This window comes from Myotis nattereri (assembly GCF_964212035.1).
Source record: "Myotis nattereri genome assembly, chromosome: 8".
Classification (NCBI taxonomy): domain Eukaryota; kingdom Metazoa; phylum Chordata; class Mammalia; order Chiroptera; family Vespertilionidae; genus Myotis; species Myotis nattereri.
Window position 1 is genome coordinate 61551524 of NC_138083.1, and position 17655 is coordinate 61569178.

The following is a 17655-nucleotide window of genomic DNA, read 5'->3' on the forward strand; positions in this document are numbered from 1 at the left end:
GGGGAGAGAGAGAGAGAAACATCAATGATGAGAGAGAATCACTGATAGGCTGCCTCCAGCAGGCCCTCAGGCATGTGCCCTTGACTGGAACCGAACCGGGGCCCCTTCAGTTCTCAGGCAGAGGCTCTGTACACTGGCTAGGGTTGATTTTGTTTTTTGTTTTGTTTTTCTAACTTCTTGGTGCCCTCTTCAGACCAAATTTAGGAGACAAACATAAGTCATATAAGGCATATATATGACTTCACATTCTGATTCATGATTTTTGAAGCTATTAATAAAGGTGTTTTGACAGATAATATTGAAAATGTTGTTGGTGGAACTCTTTTTCCCCACTCCTGATGTTTCCTTCCCTGTGGCAGGAACTTTACTTGTGCAGCACTCCTGATGCCTTTTCTCTGCCAGGCTGGAGCTGCCTAGGAAGGAAGCTCTGAGCATGCACAGCCCAACCTTTTCTTTGGGAGCTAACTCCCTATGTGAACCTGTTCCTCCATCCTGTGAGTTTTACAGCAGCTCCCAGCATACAGGAGGCCTTGTGATTTTCTAATGCGGTCTGTGGCTGTGTGGGTGAGTCGTTTTAATTCTGTGCTTTCAGAATTAGTGAGCCCTTTGTTACTGCACATCAGCCATATTCTGCAGCATCAGTAAAAAGGTGGTGTTTTGAGAGTTTGTCTGCCTTTCTTCTTGCACTCATGTGTGGTGCCAGTCATTATGCCAGTGTCCTTGAATGCATCTTTAAATTCTCATGACAACACTAAGAGTGAGTTGTTTCATGTTCTTGTTACAAATGAGCAAAGGGAGGCTCTAGGAAGATAAATCACTTTAAAGTTAGGTTTGACACCCTGATCAGTCTGACTCCCAAAGTCATGTCCATTAGGACATTCTGTCAAAGAAAATATCACAAATAAAAGCTTTTAAGGACTTTGCATAATTTAAATCACCAAGTAATACAGATGAGTTTTGTTGTTTTGTAGACGAGTACTTTCATAACTATAAATACAAGCATTTTAATATAGCCTGCAAGTCCCTGAATGCAAACGTGCTTGCCTCCCTCCTTGGTTCTACTGGCTGCTTTCCCTACATCCAAGGCCTTCAGCTCTTTTTAACCACTTGAGCTTCCTGCTCCTGTCCCCTCCCCCTTTGCCTACTTCAGATCTCAGCTCCAGTGTCGCTTCCTCCAACTGACCTCCCATGGCCACCATCCCTAAAGTTGGGTCATATTGTAATATGGCCGCCACCTGATCTGTCCCTTCATTACTTAAGCCATCATTGGTGATTATGTATTCAGGCCTATACTTCCCACTAACTGAAGCCACTTTTATGTAGTTCATTGTTGTGAGCCTAGTAGTCTTAACACAATGATAGTGTGGGGTTGGCACCCCAAGATGGTTGCTAGGTGAGTAAATGGATATAGTGTGTGGCATCGTGCATTAGCTTTAACGTCTTTGCCCATTGTTTTCTCTTAACACTCACAAATAGCATTTTAAATATAGCCTCTTTCCTGACAATTGTAAAAAAAAAAATAGAACTGAAATTGGTAAACTTCTTTTGGGCTTTAAGCTATAGAAAGTATAGAATGGGTTTCCAAGTATGCAAACTAAAAACTAACTTAATGTGTCAGGGATAGTATACGATGAAGCTGCCCCAGCAGTGGGACCTGCTTTATGTGGTCCTGAGACTATGGGATGTAAAAAGGACCTGCTCTTGTTGCATTTCAGTATCAGGTAACATTAAGCATATACTTCTGCTTGGATTGTATACATTCAGGAGCAATATCATAAAGCTTGGATGAGTCCTACAAACCTACTCAAGAAGGAATATGCTAATGCCTACTTACATTTTAAATGTAATTTTTGATAAATTGTTTATTTGTTGATATATAAAATGAGGTCATAGGGTAATGTGTGAGTTAATTTTGTTTCCTAGCCAAGCGTGAAAATAATGATAAAGTATTATGAAAAGGCCAAATAATGATTGTTTGGGAGCAAAATAAAGAATTTTTCCATATGCCTTTTCTCTCCTCCTGTTGAGCTAATTTAACATAATTAATATCTTGAAGGGGCAAAAACAAGACATGTCTGTACACTTAATTTTGCATCCCTCAATCTTGAAATTGTTGATACAGCAGAATTTCAGTTTCCTGGGCAGCTGTTCTCCTGGAACAGCTGCCCATGGGTAATAAACAATGGAGCCAAGATCTGCATGGAATTAACATCAAGGCTATATCATCAGGTATCTTGCTGTTTCGATATGACAGCTGATATTGTTTCTTTTTGCCTTCCCTACCCCCATTTATACAGGGCATTGATGTACGAGATGCTCCTCTGAAGGAAATAAAGGTGACTAGTTCCCGACGATTCATAGCTTCATTTAATGTTGTGAATACGACAAAACGAGATGCTGGAAAGTACCGCTGCATGATTCGCACAGAAGGAGGTGTTGGCGTATCAAACTATGCTGAATTGGTAGTTAAAGGTATTTAATGTATTTTTATACCCCCAAATAGTCTATTAAAATAGATATTTTACACGGTAGTGAGTTCGTTATTTGTTTTAAGCTCAAACTTATCCTTGTATGTTTCTGAACAGTAGTTTGTTGACAGGCTATATTGATGGATTGCATTTTAAGTACAAATTTTGCACGTGAGCAGTATTTTTGAAAAATGTATTTTGTTCACGTTGGTTTAGTTGCATATGAAGCAATGAATGTGCTCTTGGCAAGTTCTTCTTCCAACTCTGTATACAGAAATTACAACCTATAAATTTTTTTAAGGAATAAAAATTTTTTTACTGATAGAAAATCACTTAAAATGCAAATATTCACCAGCCAGGGTGTTTATGATAGCAGGATGGTTAATAAAATGAAGCAGTGTCAGTATAAAAATGCTCAGTCATATCACACAAGCCATATTGATAATTCTGAGTTAACATTTATAATGTTGCAGTTAGGTTCTATTACCATATTTTGCATGACTGAAAAATTGAGCCATTAGATGCAGGAAGGTCGGGGATGAGGGAAAAACAGGGGGAGGGATAAGTTTTCTTTACCTTGTATAATGCTTTTTTGTATGTGAGCTGAGGAGTTTATAGTATGAAACTGCTAAGGCAAGTCTTGGTCCAATACAGGATAATTTGGACTTTTAGATGTACCATGAGACATAGTTAGACAATGTGTAGCAGACCGTGGCTGTTTCATCGCAGCAGAATCGAATGATGCCTGTTTTTTAAACTTTCCCCCCTGAATTTGCTAAATATGGACCATAAAATCGATCTCTTTTAAATGAGCTATTGCTTTTGCCAGGAAATTTCTCTATACAGGCAGTTTTAAAGGCTGCAGGGTTCAAACCCCAGCACTAGCTCTGTGGGCGTGGGCCAGTAGCTTTTTCTCTCTGTGCTTCTGTTCCTTCATGTATAAAATAGACATAAAGTATTACCTGCCCCATAGATCTATCAGAAGGACCACACACAAAAAGTCTGTGAACAGCACTTAGATCAGGGTGCCCAGTAAGCGGCCAGCACCTGTTGGTGCCCTGATGGGGAGGGGGGGGAGGACAGGATGATTCTTACTCTCTGCTCCAGTGCATTAGTGCTCTTCATTTGGGAATGCGTGTCCGTAGGACCTTTCCCAAATTTAAAAAAAATACATAAATGCCTGCCTACCTATTCTCCCTTCCCCCCCATCACCCATACTGAATCAGAAGCTTGAGGGTCATAGTCCGTTACAGAATCAAGAGGTGATTTGGGCAAGTGCTTCTGTTGTGGAATCACTGCTGCCATTATCAGTCAGCCCTGGTTTATGAGAGAAAACATTTATTGGTGAGCCTCCCTCCAGCAGTCTTAATCTGCAGCAAGGGTGTTCAGTGTCAGGAAGTACACTCCGAATCTCTGCATGAAAATTATTTGCCAAATCAGATCCCGTGAATTTTGGTTTCTAGAAAATCTCTTACTAGCTGCTCTGGCTAGTGTTTGAGTTTAGGTTTGATATCTGTCAGGAAACCGAGACTCTTCATAGGCATGCTCACCAGACTCTGCGGAAGCATCTGGGAGGTGTGGTGTCTCCCTGTGGAAAATGGACACCGTTTACCAATCAATCCAGTAGAGCAGACACAGTGTTTCCACGGCTCAGTTCTTTATTGTCATTGTTATTCTGTGATTTTCATCTTGGTTTAGTTCCTTGTGATTGTTCCTGATTTATGGTTGCTACATTAGTGTCACAGTGACCAGTCACAGCCTGTGTTTTTGAGGCATATATGCTTCGTGATCAATATGATGCAAATCAAGTCACTTCTCTAAAAACTGCCTCTGTGAAAAAGTTAATTTGTTGGAAGTTATAAGTGAAGTAGAAACGTCTAGTCTGATAGATCAAGCAAACACACAAATTGGGTGGGTTTGTGTTCACCCTTATTCAGCATAAGTTTTCCTGTCTTATGACAGAATAGAGGTACGGAGGCTCCTTGTGATACAAATATCCAGGCATCTGTTCCCACCCCTGCAGACTGCCATAGCTTGTGACAACTGGCTTGTAGTCATGGCTCAAATCTGAAAGTTGACTTTTCCCCATTTACTATTTTATAGCCATATTTTGCAAATATTTTATTTTAAAACTAGAGGCCCAGTGCACAAAATTCGTGCACTGCTAGGGTGCCTAGTGGCTGCTGGCTGCTGGCCATGTACTCCCTCCCTTCCCCCAGCCGCCTGCTGCTGCCACCACCAGCCAGGCCTCCTGCCACTGCTGCTGGCCAGGACCTCCCTCACTTCCTCCATCTGGCCCCGCCCCCTGGTCAAACTCCTGAAGGAACTTCTGGTGGAGGGGACAATTTGCATACTACACTTTTATTATATAGGATGAGATACGATGCTGGATTCTACTAGTTCAATAAAGTATTACCTTGAGATGATTACTTTAAAACATACAATGACATTTTTAGGCCACTTGTATCTATTTAACAGTTTTTTTAGAGGCATGTAATATTTGGAGTGCTGGCTTTTTTTTAAAAACAGGATAAACTAAAGTCGTAGAGTGTATAACTTTCTTATGGCTGGCGACACACTGATTTGGTGCCAACTTCCCAAATGAAGCCCAGGTCACTTTTTAACTATTATTCTTATCTTATTGATATTTACCATTGCTCTTTTTTCTTTTTTTATTGAATATATTGAGGTGACACTGGTTAATAAAATTGTGTAAGTTTCAGGTGTACAATTCTATATACATCATCTGTATATTGTATTGTGTGTTCACCACCCCAAGTCAAGTCTCCTTCCATCACCATTTATCCCCTCTGCAACCTCCCTCCACCCTCTTTTCCCTCTAGCACCATTGCTTTTGATAATCAACAACAAAAACATCTTATATAATTTCCAAAATGCATGTATATATCATATATATTAATTTCTTATTTAATTATATGATATATGTTTTAGACATTCACATATGTATATCAATTAGAAATGTGCATATGTATCTATATGTGTATAAATTCTTTTATTGCTGGTATGATTTAGAATTATTTATGATGTCTTTTCACTTTCACTTGAATCAAATATTTTAAATTGCTTTTTATCGCTTAGTATAGATTTTCTTCCCTCCCTTCCTTCTTTCCTTCCCTTTGGGAAATGTATTCAAATTTAAATATTGACATTTTTGTACTAATGCTTCCAGCAACCCACAATTTCTTTTGAATATCTATTTCAATTATTTCCAGGTTCTAGTTAAATCTCTCATTTGATTTAATATATGTGGTACTTTTTCTTAATAGGGAATTAATAGAGAAAATATTCTCAGGACATGCATTAAAGATATATCTGTTTTAGGCTACAGATACTATCCTAAATGAATTGGTGTGCTCACTAACCTTTGTGGCCTTGCCCCTGAATTGTATTTTGAATGGCAGTTCAGCTATCCTTGCTAGCATTTGCAACGTCAGAGTAATTAACTGCTCTTTCAATCTAGCTGCATAAGTGTCTTAAGATCTACTATAAAAGGCCCATTTCATGTCCTGTTTCAATGAATCACCCTAATGAAATAAACTGATGTTAAACCATTATGAATTGAGGCAGAACTATTAAAAAATGAAAAGTTAGCACAAACTTGTAATTTATAAACAATAGTAACAATATTTTAATAAATTACACTAAATTGGTATTCCACCAAATAAAATTAATCCTTTAGTGTCTTATTTTGATTCCATCTACTGAGATTCCCCAGCTCTTTTAGAAAGTCCATATGACTTATTGCACCTTGAATACAGAAAAGAACAAAGACACCCCATCCCAGCAAAGGGAACTGATGTTGCTGGTGTTTTAGTCAGTCTAGGGATCACCTGGTATCATCTCAGAAGCCAAGGTCAGATGGTACTAGCTGCCCTGAGGTTTCATTCAGCAGGAAACATGACTGTGATCAATTAGGTGCATGTGCCACAGAGCAGAGAGAAGTTGTGGCATGCAAGCCTGTGTAAGCGTAATGGAACGTAGCATGCTTTATTTTCCATGCATTCATCTGAGCGAAATGGGGAGTTGAAAGCAAAAACACACCAAAGGGGCACAAACGACCTGCAGAAATATTTTTAAAATAAATCACTGGATCTTTATTTTTTAATATGGAGATTTGTTAATATAGTATTTTATACAGTTATCTTCTTTCTTAATATGATGTGTGATACCACTCATAATGATATTGGCATATTGAATGCCTTCAATGGTGCCTGAAGAGCCATTCAACTAGCCCCTGAATAATATACTGGGAATACTATTTAAAACAAGATTATCTGTCTCTCTCTTCTCTTCTCAGACAATCATATGGAAAAAGAGTTGGTCTCAAGTTTTAATGAGAGACTTTCTTGGGTTGTAAAGAGTGTTTGCTATTGATTACTTAGAGTTTCATCAAGTGCATAGCTTGTGCTTTGCTTCAGAGCTTTCCTTTCTATGCACTGATTTAATAAGACCCATTATTGGAAGTGCCCAGAACAGCAGCATGGTGGACTTCATTATCTACACTGTTGGCTTCTCCTGAAGCTAAATGAACCCATTGTGATCATTTCTTGGGAATGAGTCTTCTTGGATGTGCATTTATGATGAAATAAACCATAATTTCAGCCCTGTTTTTAAAGTGATGATATTTTTACTATAAAAATAAAGAAGTGAAATTTAATGATAGAGATAACTAGCACCTTTGATGATTTCAAAGACATTCTCAATAAGGAGGCTGACAATAGAGTGCCTCCTAGAGCTTAAATACTACCACTTGCGAGAGCTTTAAGAAGTCACTTTTAGTGGTAAAAGATCCTTTGAAGTCTGTGTAGCTGAGAAAAATGAGAAGTGTTCTAAAATAAACTGGAGATATATACCTACTCAAGCAAGCTTAGGTTTTAAAAATGGTTTATTTCACACATTTGAGCATTGTGAGAACCTGTATCAGTATACTTTTTGTTAATAACCTAAACAAGCCCTAGCCTGTTTGGCTCAGTGGATAGTGTGTCAGCCTGTGGTCTGAAGGATCCCAGGTTCAATTCCAGTCAAGGGCACATGTCCTGGTTATAGGCTCAATCCCCAACGGGGGCGTGCAGGAGGCAGCCAATCAATGATTCTCATCATTGATGTTTCTATCTCTCTCTCCCTCTCCCTTTATCTCTGAAATCAATGAAAATGCATTAAAAAAATAAACAAAACAGCTTAAATCAATTCATTCCAGAAATGTTAATGTGTTCTATATTTTTATAATTGATTTGTGCTTAACTCCTTCAAAACTGAAGACCAGAGTGTCTGAAAGATGGTTCTTGGGTTTGCTTTTCAGAACCACCTGTTCCAATTGCTCCACCTCAGCTGGCCTCAGTGGGGGCAACCTACCTGTGGATACAACTCAATGCCAACTCCATCAACGGTGATGGGCCCATCATTGCTCGAGAGGTGGAATACTGCACGGCAAGTGGGAGCTGGAATGACCGGCAGCCAGTGGATTCCCCAAGTTACAAGATTGGGCACCTGGACCCGGATACGGAGTATGAGATCAGCGTGCTCCTCACCAGGCCAGGGGAGGGTGGCACTGGATCTCCTGGGCCAGCCCTCAGAACAAGAACGAAGTGTGCTGGTAAGTGTGGGAAGTGGAACTGTTGTCATTGTCTTCATGGGTGTTGACCTGCAGCACTAGTGTTCATCAGGTGCCTACCGCCCCCCCAGCTCTGGCAGCATCCTGAACAGGACAGATAATTCCCTTTGCCTGGGCACAGTAGCCCAACAGCCTGTGGATTTGGGGACCTCAAGGCTTGGAGTATCTCTCAGGCAGTCCCCACTCCTTTCTCTTACCATTCTTTCTTTACATCTTTCCATGGGTACCACGCAGTTCAAGTAGGAATTATCACTAAAGTTGACAGATATCCGCTTTAATGATGTCTGTTTATAGGTCAGATCCTCTCCTCCTGGGCCCTTTGTTTTATGTTCACAGTTAATAGGTTTATAGCCTAGAGGAGCTTTAGAATAATAGATTTCATCTCCGAGATAGCTTTAAAGCTGTGTTTTTATTGATGGATATTTAATGGAGGGCTGCTTGCCAATGACATGGAGCCCATTTATTAAATAAGCAGGGGGGATTTGTGGGCTGCATGCCGTCTTTGAGTTTAGATTATGTAGTTCTAATTGACTGTGCTGAATCCGCTCTGCAGCTTAAATAAAAGTAGGGTTGATGGACAGAGAAATGGCGAGTCCTGTAAAAATCAAAACCTGAAGATAGCGCCCATTAGAGGAGATGGCATTGTTTCTATGTGGCTCCTCTTTCGCCAGAAGTAGAGAGAAATTGTATATTGGGATACTGAAGTGTTCTTGGATTATTTAAATGAAGAGCCCCTTTATACTCAATTGTGTCTTCAGGTGAAGAGATTCCATAAATTTTTATGGAGTTAATTGATTCTTCAGATAGCATTATTTAAGAAGACTCACATCACTTTCATTTCTTTTTTTAGTCTTAAATATACTGAGAGCACAGTTTGACCCTGACTGGTAGGAGACATGATTAAACCTTAACAGTTGTAGATGTTTCATTTTTTCTTTATAATTGGAGTACACTGTTTCCACAAGTTCAAAACTCATGGGAAAAAAATTCTGTTTAGTTTGTCTGTTTGTTTGATTTAGTTGTTTTTTTGTTTTTTTTTTAAATATATTTTATTGATTTTTTACAGAGAGGAAGGGAGAGAGATAGAGAGTTAGAAACATCGATGAGAGAGAAACATCGATCAGCCGCCTCCTGCACACCCCCTACTGGGGATGTGCCCGCAACCCAGGTACATGCCCTTGACCGGAATCGAACCTGGGACCTTTCAGTCCACAGGCCGACGCTCTATCCACTGAGCCAAACCGGTTTCGGCGGATTTAGTTGTTTTAAGGTTTTTGTTAGAAAGGGGAGCAAGTAGATTTTTCTTCTGGGGATAGGTGATGGGCCCGAGTGTGTTTGCCAGATCCGGACCGGCATGCTCATGTCACCCTCAGTGCTGGGTCTCTGGGGTAAGAGCTGCTGTTTGGACTGTTTGTCCCCACAGCCCTGATTGGCGGGTCCAAGGAGGAAGGAGTTTGATAGCCCTTTCTCCTCCTCAGTTCTGTAAGCCATGTCATTTCCTTGTTCTCTTTAGTTGAATGAATGTCCTTTTCTTTTTGTGAAATCATTTCTTATCTGTTGTAATGCAAACAATAGGTGTGGAAAACATTATACATGTAATTTTATAATAAGGAATTTCTTTCAAATCTGTAATTTATTTTATAACTGCCTAGATTGTATAGACAGAGTAGATACTGTGATCTCCTTATCACAGGTGGGATAAGAGCCTGCATAATCTCTGTCCTTCTCTGAGCAGGCCCTGTAAGCAGTGCATTCAGTGTTATTCCACCTCAGTGTTATTTTGAGGGATCCTGTTTGGGGTGTGCTAATATAAAGTCTCCCTCTCCCTCCAAAAGAAGGTTAGGATTTCAGTTCTCAAGACTGGGGAGAGGATACAATGTTTTATTCTAGCCATCTACAACCCCACCTACTTTATGTTTCTAGTTCCCTTGTTTTTACATATTTTGTCTTTTCTCTTGGTTTGCTGCCTTTATACTTCAGTTATTGATACAATTACTATATACATTTCTCTGGAGTACAATGCCTGCATTTCTGTTTTCAGGAAGCCTCTTTGTTATTGCTGCATGATGTGTAAATATATAACTCTCAAAGAGACAGTGAGCCTTTATAATAGCTTGACAGTCCTTTTTTAAAAAATTAAAACCCATTTTGAATTGATATTTGCATACCAACACTGTATCTTAAAGTATTAAGCTCCCTTAAGCAAGGAAGCCCAATGATAAAGCACTCTGTTCCTCTTACCATTGCAACCTGCCGTTGACACTATTCCTGGTGTGTCATGCACTGACATTAAATGTTTTGAAATGGCTGTAGTTGAACAAGTCAGGCCTAGGATTTGTTAGGTGAGAGAATCAAAACTAAAATAAGAGGCATAGTATGTGGGTGAGGGAAGTGAAGTCAAATGAGACTTTTTACTGGAGGAAGAGGTATGCTTTCTTGACCTGAGGCTTTTGAGAAAATATGAAGATGAGACTGGTGACTGTTGTTGGTGAGCAGTGGGTCATTGTGGAAAGCAGACAGTTACAAAGAAAAAAGATAGCTGCCACAAACTATAGACTGAGAAATTGGATAGTGGCCACAGACTATTGCTCAGATGGCTTGTGAGCACTTACGGTTCATAAAGAGCAAGTCATGGGTCTCAAAAGCTGGGAGGGACTCTAAGCATTCTGCAAAGTCGGTGGAAATGTCCTTGACCAGCTTGAACTTGTGGGTGAATATTAGGGTGATATATAGGAGGAATAACTCCACATCCATCCGGTATAATGTAAAAAGCCAAGAGTACAAGTATGGAACTAGAGTAATAAAAATTAGCAACATCATATATAAAAAAGAGACTGAGGGTTTGGCTTAAATGTATATGAATCTATAATATGATCCATACTGTATTAATTATCTATAATGCTATTGCCTCATCCCCCAAAAACATCTAATATAATCCTAGATTGTATTAAGAAAGCAAAATGAGGTGAGTGTCTTACTCTAACAGTTCTACTTAGCTTCCCTACACTGTTGTGTTTATTTCTATTCCTGCATTTTAAGAAAGAGAACATAAAGCAGACTGTGCTCAAGAGATAGCACCTAGAATAGGAATGGTTCTGGAACCTTGCTCAACCAGTGAGGAATGATGGAAAGAAATTAGAAAGATAGTGGAGAAGAACAGTGTCTGTGCAAATTTGTCTAGAGTTGAATCATGAATAGTGGCTTTCCAATGGCCTATCCATCCCAGCAGAACCTGACAGTGTAGAAGGGAACCTGTACTCTGAAGAGGATTGAGCTGGTTGAACCTGAAGAATCTCAATATGAAGTTTCTACTATTCCTGTGTTGTTCTCTTTCTAATGAGATGGTGCATCATCTGTTTCTACCCTGATAGTCTGAATTTTGCTCCTATGTTATCCTTGCCCAAGAACTCCATAATCATGCTTATCAAGTCCTGCTTTGCCAGCCAGTGGAGGTTTACAAAAATCTGAGCAAAAGGGGTGGGGGGAAATGGTGAGTTTTTAATACTGCTTTAGATTAAATTTTAAGAAGTGGCTTTTATTTTGAAATGTGCTGCGTGGGTTTTATGCTGCCTCCTATAAAATATTCCTTTTATGAAATGAAGATGTCAGAGAGTACTAGAGCCAGAGTCTGCAATTGAGAACACAGGCTCTGGGACCTGGCTGCTCAGACTGAGTTCTGGCTCTGTCCGGAGCTATATATGTAACCTGGAAAAACTGCTTACCTTCTCTGGGCCTCTGTTGCCTTCTCTATAAAACAGGGGTGATAATAATAATATATGTGTTGTAGATAATAGTAACATTTGTCTTGTCGTGTGGCTATGACACCTTAATATGTAATGGAAAGAAGGTGCTTAGAAGAGAATCTTACATATAGCAAGTGGTTAATAAAAGTTAACTGCCATTTAAAATTTTAAAAAATTATTTTACATTTTCAAAGGAGTTAGATGTTAGCAACCTGATCTCATTACCTTAGATGTTTTAGAAATTTACTTATCTGATACGCTGAAAATCTGAGGACCACTGTTTTATAATATGGGCTCATAGGATTTTCTGCAGTTGAGCATTGACTTGATGACAGACATCATTCTCTCGTTCTTTTAAATTAAATCTGTTTCTTTGGAACAAGCTTTCTTTTCATTTTTGTGCTGAACCAATGAGATCTGTCCTATCATGTTTTGGTGACATCCATGAAAATCTATTTTGCTTCTTGCGTTAAAATGGCCAGATCACTATTTATTGTCCTGCTCTGTGCCGTGGAATTGATTTTCATGTGTGGCTAATAGACACAATCTCATTACCTGCTCCGAATTCTTGCAAGAATTGTATTGTAGCACACTTCCAGAGTTCTCGCTTCTTGTGCATCTGAAAATTCCAACCTTGATCAAGTCATTTAACTTCTGTGGTTTTACCTCATCTTTTTTATTTTATTTTCCCCCACTGGTCCCCTTCACAGTACTATTGTCTGTGTCCATGGGTTACGTATATATGCATATAAGTCCTTGGTTAATCTCTTCCTGCCCTCCTGTCCCCCTTCCCTTTGAGATTCATCAGTCTGTTCCATGTTTCAATGTTCCTCCTCATCTTTATTTTTTTATTTATTTATTTGTTAAAATATACTTTATTGATTTTTTACAGGGAGGAAGGGAGAGGGATAGAGAGTTAGAAACATCGATGAGAGAGTAACACCGATCAGCTGCCTCCTGCACACTCCCCACTGGGGATGTGCCTGCAACCAAGGTACATGACCTTGACCGGAATCGAACCTGGGACCCTTGAGTCCTCAGGCCAATGCTCTATCCGCTGAGCCAAACCGGTTAGGGCTCATCTTTATTTTTTAAAATATATTTTTATTGACTTCAGAGAGGAAGGGAGAGGGGGAGAGAGATAGAAACATCAGTGATGAGAGAGAATCATTGATCTGCTGCCTTTTGCATGCCCCCTACTGGGGGTTGACTCTGCAACCTCCTGGTTCATAAGTCTACGCTCAACCACTGAGCCACACAGGCCAGGTGTACCTCATCTTTAAATAAGGGCAGTGACATCTGCCCTGTCAGAGTTTTTTTTTTTTAAATATTAGATTATATATTATTTATAAAGGTATTTTAGAAGTTATAAAAGTGCTGTGCCTACATGGGGTATTTTTTTTTTTAATGATTATAGTCAGGAACTAGTTTCAAGAGTTAAACACATATCTAGTTATTTTCCAACTTTGCAGTTAAGCTATGGTTGGGTAACCTCAGAGAGTTGAAAGAACTTCAGTATCCAGTTAAGCAAAATGCAATTTAGTTTGTGTTTTCTGTTATATCTTCTATTCTTATAATTATGTGCAGCCTGTATATCACAAGCCATTAAGTGGTAGCTACTTGAAAAAGAGAAACGGATAATGCAGTTAGATTAATTTTCACAGTGGACTTTTTATGTGTTCTATTTTGGGATATTGCTTTTTATATATCCTAGTTATTGTTTAACTGGTTAAGTGGCTTGCTAATAATTGGCCCCAGGAGTCAAAGAAGGATGATGATAAACTAAAGACTTAACAATTAAGACTAGTGAGAGTGAAAAAAAAGCTAAACTGAATGTGTTCCTTAGAATTAATATAACTAAAAATCTTTGAAAAACAAATGATTACACCTTTTAAAAATTTATTCCTAAAATATTTATTGAACATCCATATTTGCAAGTTACATTCCCTGGCCATAAAGGTATAACAATAAGACAAGATCCTGCATTCAGAACTGATAAATTTGGGAGTATTGGAGGGAGGACATGTACATGCAATAAACAAATATATATCCACAGATATATAATATGATAAATACTCTGAAGAAAAATAGAGAAAGGGATAGAGAGTGGACAGGCAGGAGATTATTAAAATATTATCTTAAAATTTTTTAATTGTGGTAAAATAACAAAATTTACTATCTTAACTATTTCTAAGTGTATAGTTCAATAATGTTAAGTATAGTCAACCGATCTCTACAACATTTTTATCTTGCAAAACTGGAATTCTGTACCCATACTAACTCACCATAATTCCTTCCCTGGGTTCCGTCAGCCACTACTCTATTTTTTGTGTCTATGAATTCAACTATTCTGTGTACCGCTTATAGATGGAGTCATACAGAATTTGTCCTTTTGTGTCTAGCATATAGAATAGCATTATGTCATCAAGGTTCATTCATATTTTAGCATGTGTAATTGTACACTTTTAATTACTCTGATAATTGTGTTACATATGCTTAGCTTATGGGATTCTTGAGACTTTAAGCACCAATTTCAATTAAATTAAAAATCCTTTATCTTTATGACTTATGGAAATCTTGCCTACTAAAGAAGGTAGTGCTGCTGTGTTTCCAGAGAGCCAAATTACAAATAAGTACCAAGAGGTACTATGTCAGAGTATTATAGCCATCCCATCAACAGTCAGGTTTCTATAGGTCAATAATAAAGAGTAGTATAAGAAATTAGAGGTTTTTTAAAATAATGCCATTATTTTAAACTAGTAAGGGTGAGTGAGTTTAATACCTATTTTTAGAGCTGTATATTTGTTTTATATATGCCAATTAGAACCTTTTACATAACTATAATCAAAACATTGAATATGTGCTACATTACAATTTAATTTTGTTCTACTCAGTTGCTTTGATGATATGCACTTATAGCCATTTCATCTGTAGTACTTTAGTGACACAAGAGGTGGGGCATATGTTTCATCTCCTTCCAGTCACTCATTTTCAAATGCTCCTTGGTCTGAGAGAGACTGTGTTTGTGCCAACCTGTTATGATGTACATTTTCCTGTATTACCTGTTCTTGTTTCCAACATGGTAGTTGTACTGTTGCATTAGAACAAATGTACCTGTGTAGCCCTCTCCTATCTTGCCCATGCATTGTGATGAACACATTACGTACATGAGCAAGGGATCAGCAGCCCTTCAAGGCAGAGGTCCTGCATCCTTGCCTATGGGAATGTTCTGCTAACTACAAGGCTAAAGTTCTGTATTGTCTTATATACCTGAGACCTTCCTTTAGTATGGTTTATGTAGAAGCATACTCTTTCCCACCAGGTCCAGTCTAAACCACATGACATTTAGGTTGATACTGTTTTTTAAATTTTAATCCACCCTGTTTGTGAAATGTGGCACTGGACTGGCTCATTTTAAGTACACTTGAATGAGACTCACTTATGGGAAATGAGTAGTGAGTAGGTTTCTTGGCCAGGGGGTCTTTCATAAAGCCTAAACTGCATGATGCCTGCATTCCAATGAAGGCCGGCCCATGTCTATTTATTTATTATTCTTAGTTCCTCTTGTAAGAGAGAAATAAACAACAGTCTGGTTTCAGTGGTGCTGATCTGAAATTAAACACTGCCAAGACTGGATTTGTTTTCTTCCTAAATCAAGGAGAGTCAGATTTATCTTTTCTGTACAAAGCTGCCACCGGCTTTACAACATGTGTTTGGACTTACAGGGCTGACCCATGGGCCCTTAGGAGCAGCTAGGAACTCCTCTAAGATCTAACAATGGCTGTTATTCAGAAAGAATACAGGCCAAGGACTTCATTTAATGGAACAGAATTTTTTTTATAAGTTTATTTACCAGGAGAAAATATTAAAGTGTTCTAATTCTAATTCTAAAATAGCTCTGCCAAAGGTCAATATGTTTTTAATGCATTTGCAACACTTTGAGCCATTAAGAACCTTTTTAAATTATAAACATTAGAAGGACATAAAAAATATCTGTCCTATTAGACTGCAGAGATAAAGACAGCATTGAGTAGCTTTGAATTGGGCAGAGGACAATAACATAGTAGCAAGGTAGCACCTTATTTATTATAATATATTCTTTTCCTTCCTTATAGATCTTCATGCCCCACTGGCTTTGTAATACTTGAACCTCAATCCAGCACTTTCTCCCAACTAAACTCTTTGGCCACACAGAGAAATCTTGTGTGAGAGGTTTAGAAGTGCTTAAACAATGTGACCCTAATAAATTCAATAGATAAATAAAAATAACCTAAAAAAAGATCAAACAGAAGAACACAGTTGCCTTTAGTCATCCATTGACTTTCATTGAGTGCAGAGATAGTTCCCAGAAGGTGTCAGGCAGGGTCCTTGGCTGTGAAGAATGAGCATGCCAGCAGTCCTCCTTCCAGGCCCTGTTCGGAAGCCTGTATAGGCAGCTTCCTGCATCGCTTTGAATAGGCTGAGGAGTTTGAGAAAATGAAAAGATCTGGAGTTTATCAGTTACCTCACCCAGCTGTGCCTCTGCTGGGTCATTTAACACTGAAAAATACCACAGAACTGTTTGAGGCCACATTTTTTACAAGATGGGGCAAAAGGAGGCTTATAGTTGTTCATATGGAAAACAAAACAATAATTAATAAATAATACAAGAATAAACTCTGGCCCTAACCGGTTTGGCTCAGAGAATAGAGCGTCGGCCTGCAGACTGAGGGGTCCCAGGTTTGATTCTGGTCAAGGACATGTACCTTGGTTGCGGGCACATCCTGAGTAGGGGGTGTGCAAGAGGCAGCTGATCGATGTTTCTCTCTCATCGATATTTCTAACTCTCTATCCTTCTCCCTTCCTCTCTGTAAAAAAATCAATAAAATATATTTTAAATAAAAGAATAAATTCTGTGTTTCATGCATACCCACCCTGTAGGTAGGTCTGTCAATTGGGAGCTTGTGCAGATTCCTTGATCTAGTGCTCTGATTCCATCCGTCTCTGTAAAGGGGGTTTCACTATCACAGTGAAACATCAGCGCTATCAGTATTTCTCCTTTATTGAGTACCAACAACAGTATGTTGAGTATGGTCCTGAGGCTACTGGAATGCTTAGGGATGCCTTTGCTTCCCACAACAGAGACTTCTAGAAAAAGGATGACAGTTACTAAATCTTCTTTGCACAATATTTAAAGAGACCGTGGGTCATCTAAATTTTACCCCAAATCTCATATATTTAGCAAAAAAAAAAAAAGTATTGTCAATGAAATTATTGATTTGTATTAGATTAAATGCCTTATCAAATTTATGATTCAGTAGAGTTGTATTTTATGGTCTATATAAGCATTTACATACTGGGGTCCCCTGCGTAATCAATGTGTACTGCATACTTATATCTTTTTATATAACTTGTAGAATGATTGACCATTCTAAATTGCCACAAAGGTTTGTAATTTTGTCACTGCTTTGTGCATATGTTGGACATATTTAGAGAAGACAAATGTTTATTGGTTAACTTCCTTCACTTTAAAGTCTGTCTTGGCTTGAGCTAAAAAATAACTCAACAAATTACTAAAATGTACTGAAACTAAGTTTTCTAATAATTCTAATCAACTTCCTACCAGTACTAGCACCTCTTCATAGCACTGCTGGAAGAATGAAATGGGATAAGGAATAAAAAATGGTTAGCAGAGTACTTGGTTCACCAGGTTTACCCTGAACTCTGTAGGCTTACTAATAAATTCTGACCCTTTTGTAAAATTAAGAAACTTATTACAATTGAGGATACATACTACTATGGCAAAAATCTCCCAATAGAATTATTAAGCTGA

The 17655-nt window shown here is 38.5% G+C and overlaps 1 protein-coding gene across 1 annotated transcript in view; it reads left to right on the top strand.

The window, feature by feature from the left end:
• The window catches only part of PTPRM (protein tyrosine phosphatase receptor type M), a 482851-nt gene that overhangs the window by 128687 nt on the left and 336509 nt on the right, over window positions 1-17655 (top strand). The window contains exons 5-6 of the mRNA XM_081097861.1: window positions 2298-2472; window positions 7789-8082. Coding sequence (XP_080953987.1) covers window positions 2298-2472; window positions 7789-8082 — 469 coding nt within the window. The remainder of the gene's footprint in view (window positions 1-2297; window positions 2473-7788; window positions 8083-17655) is intronic.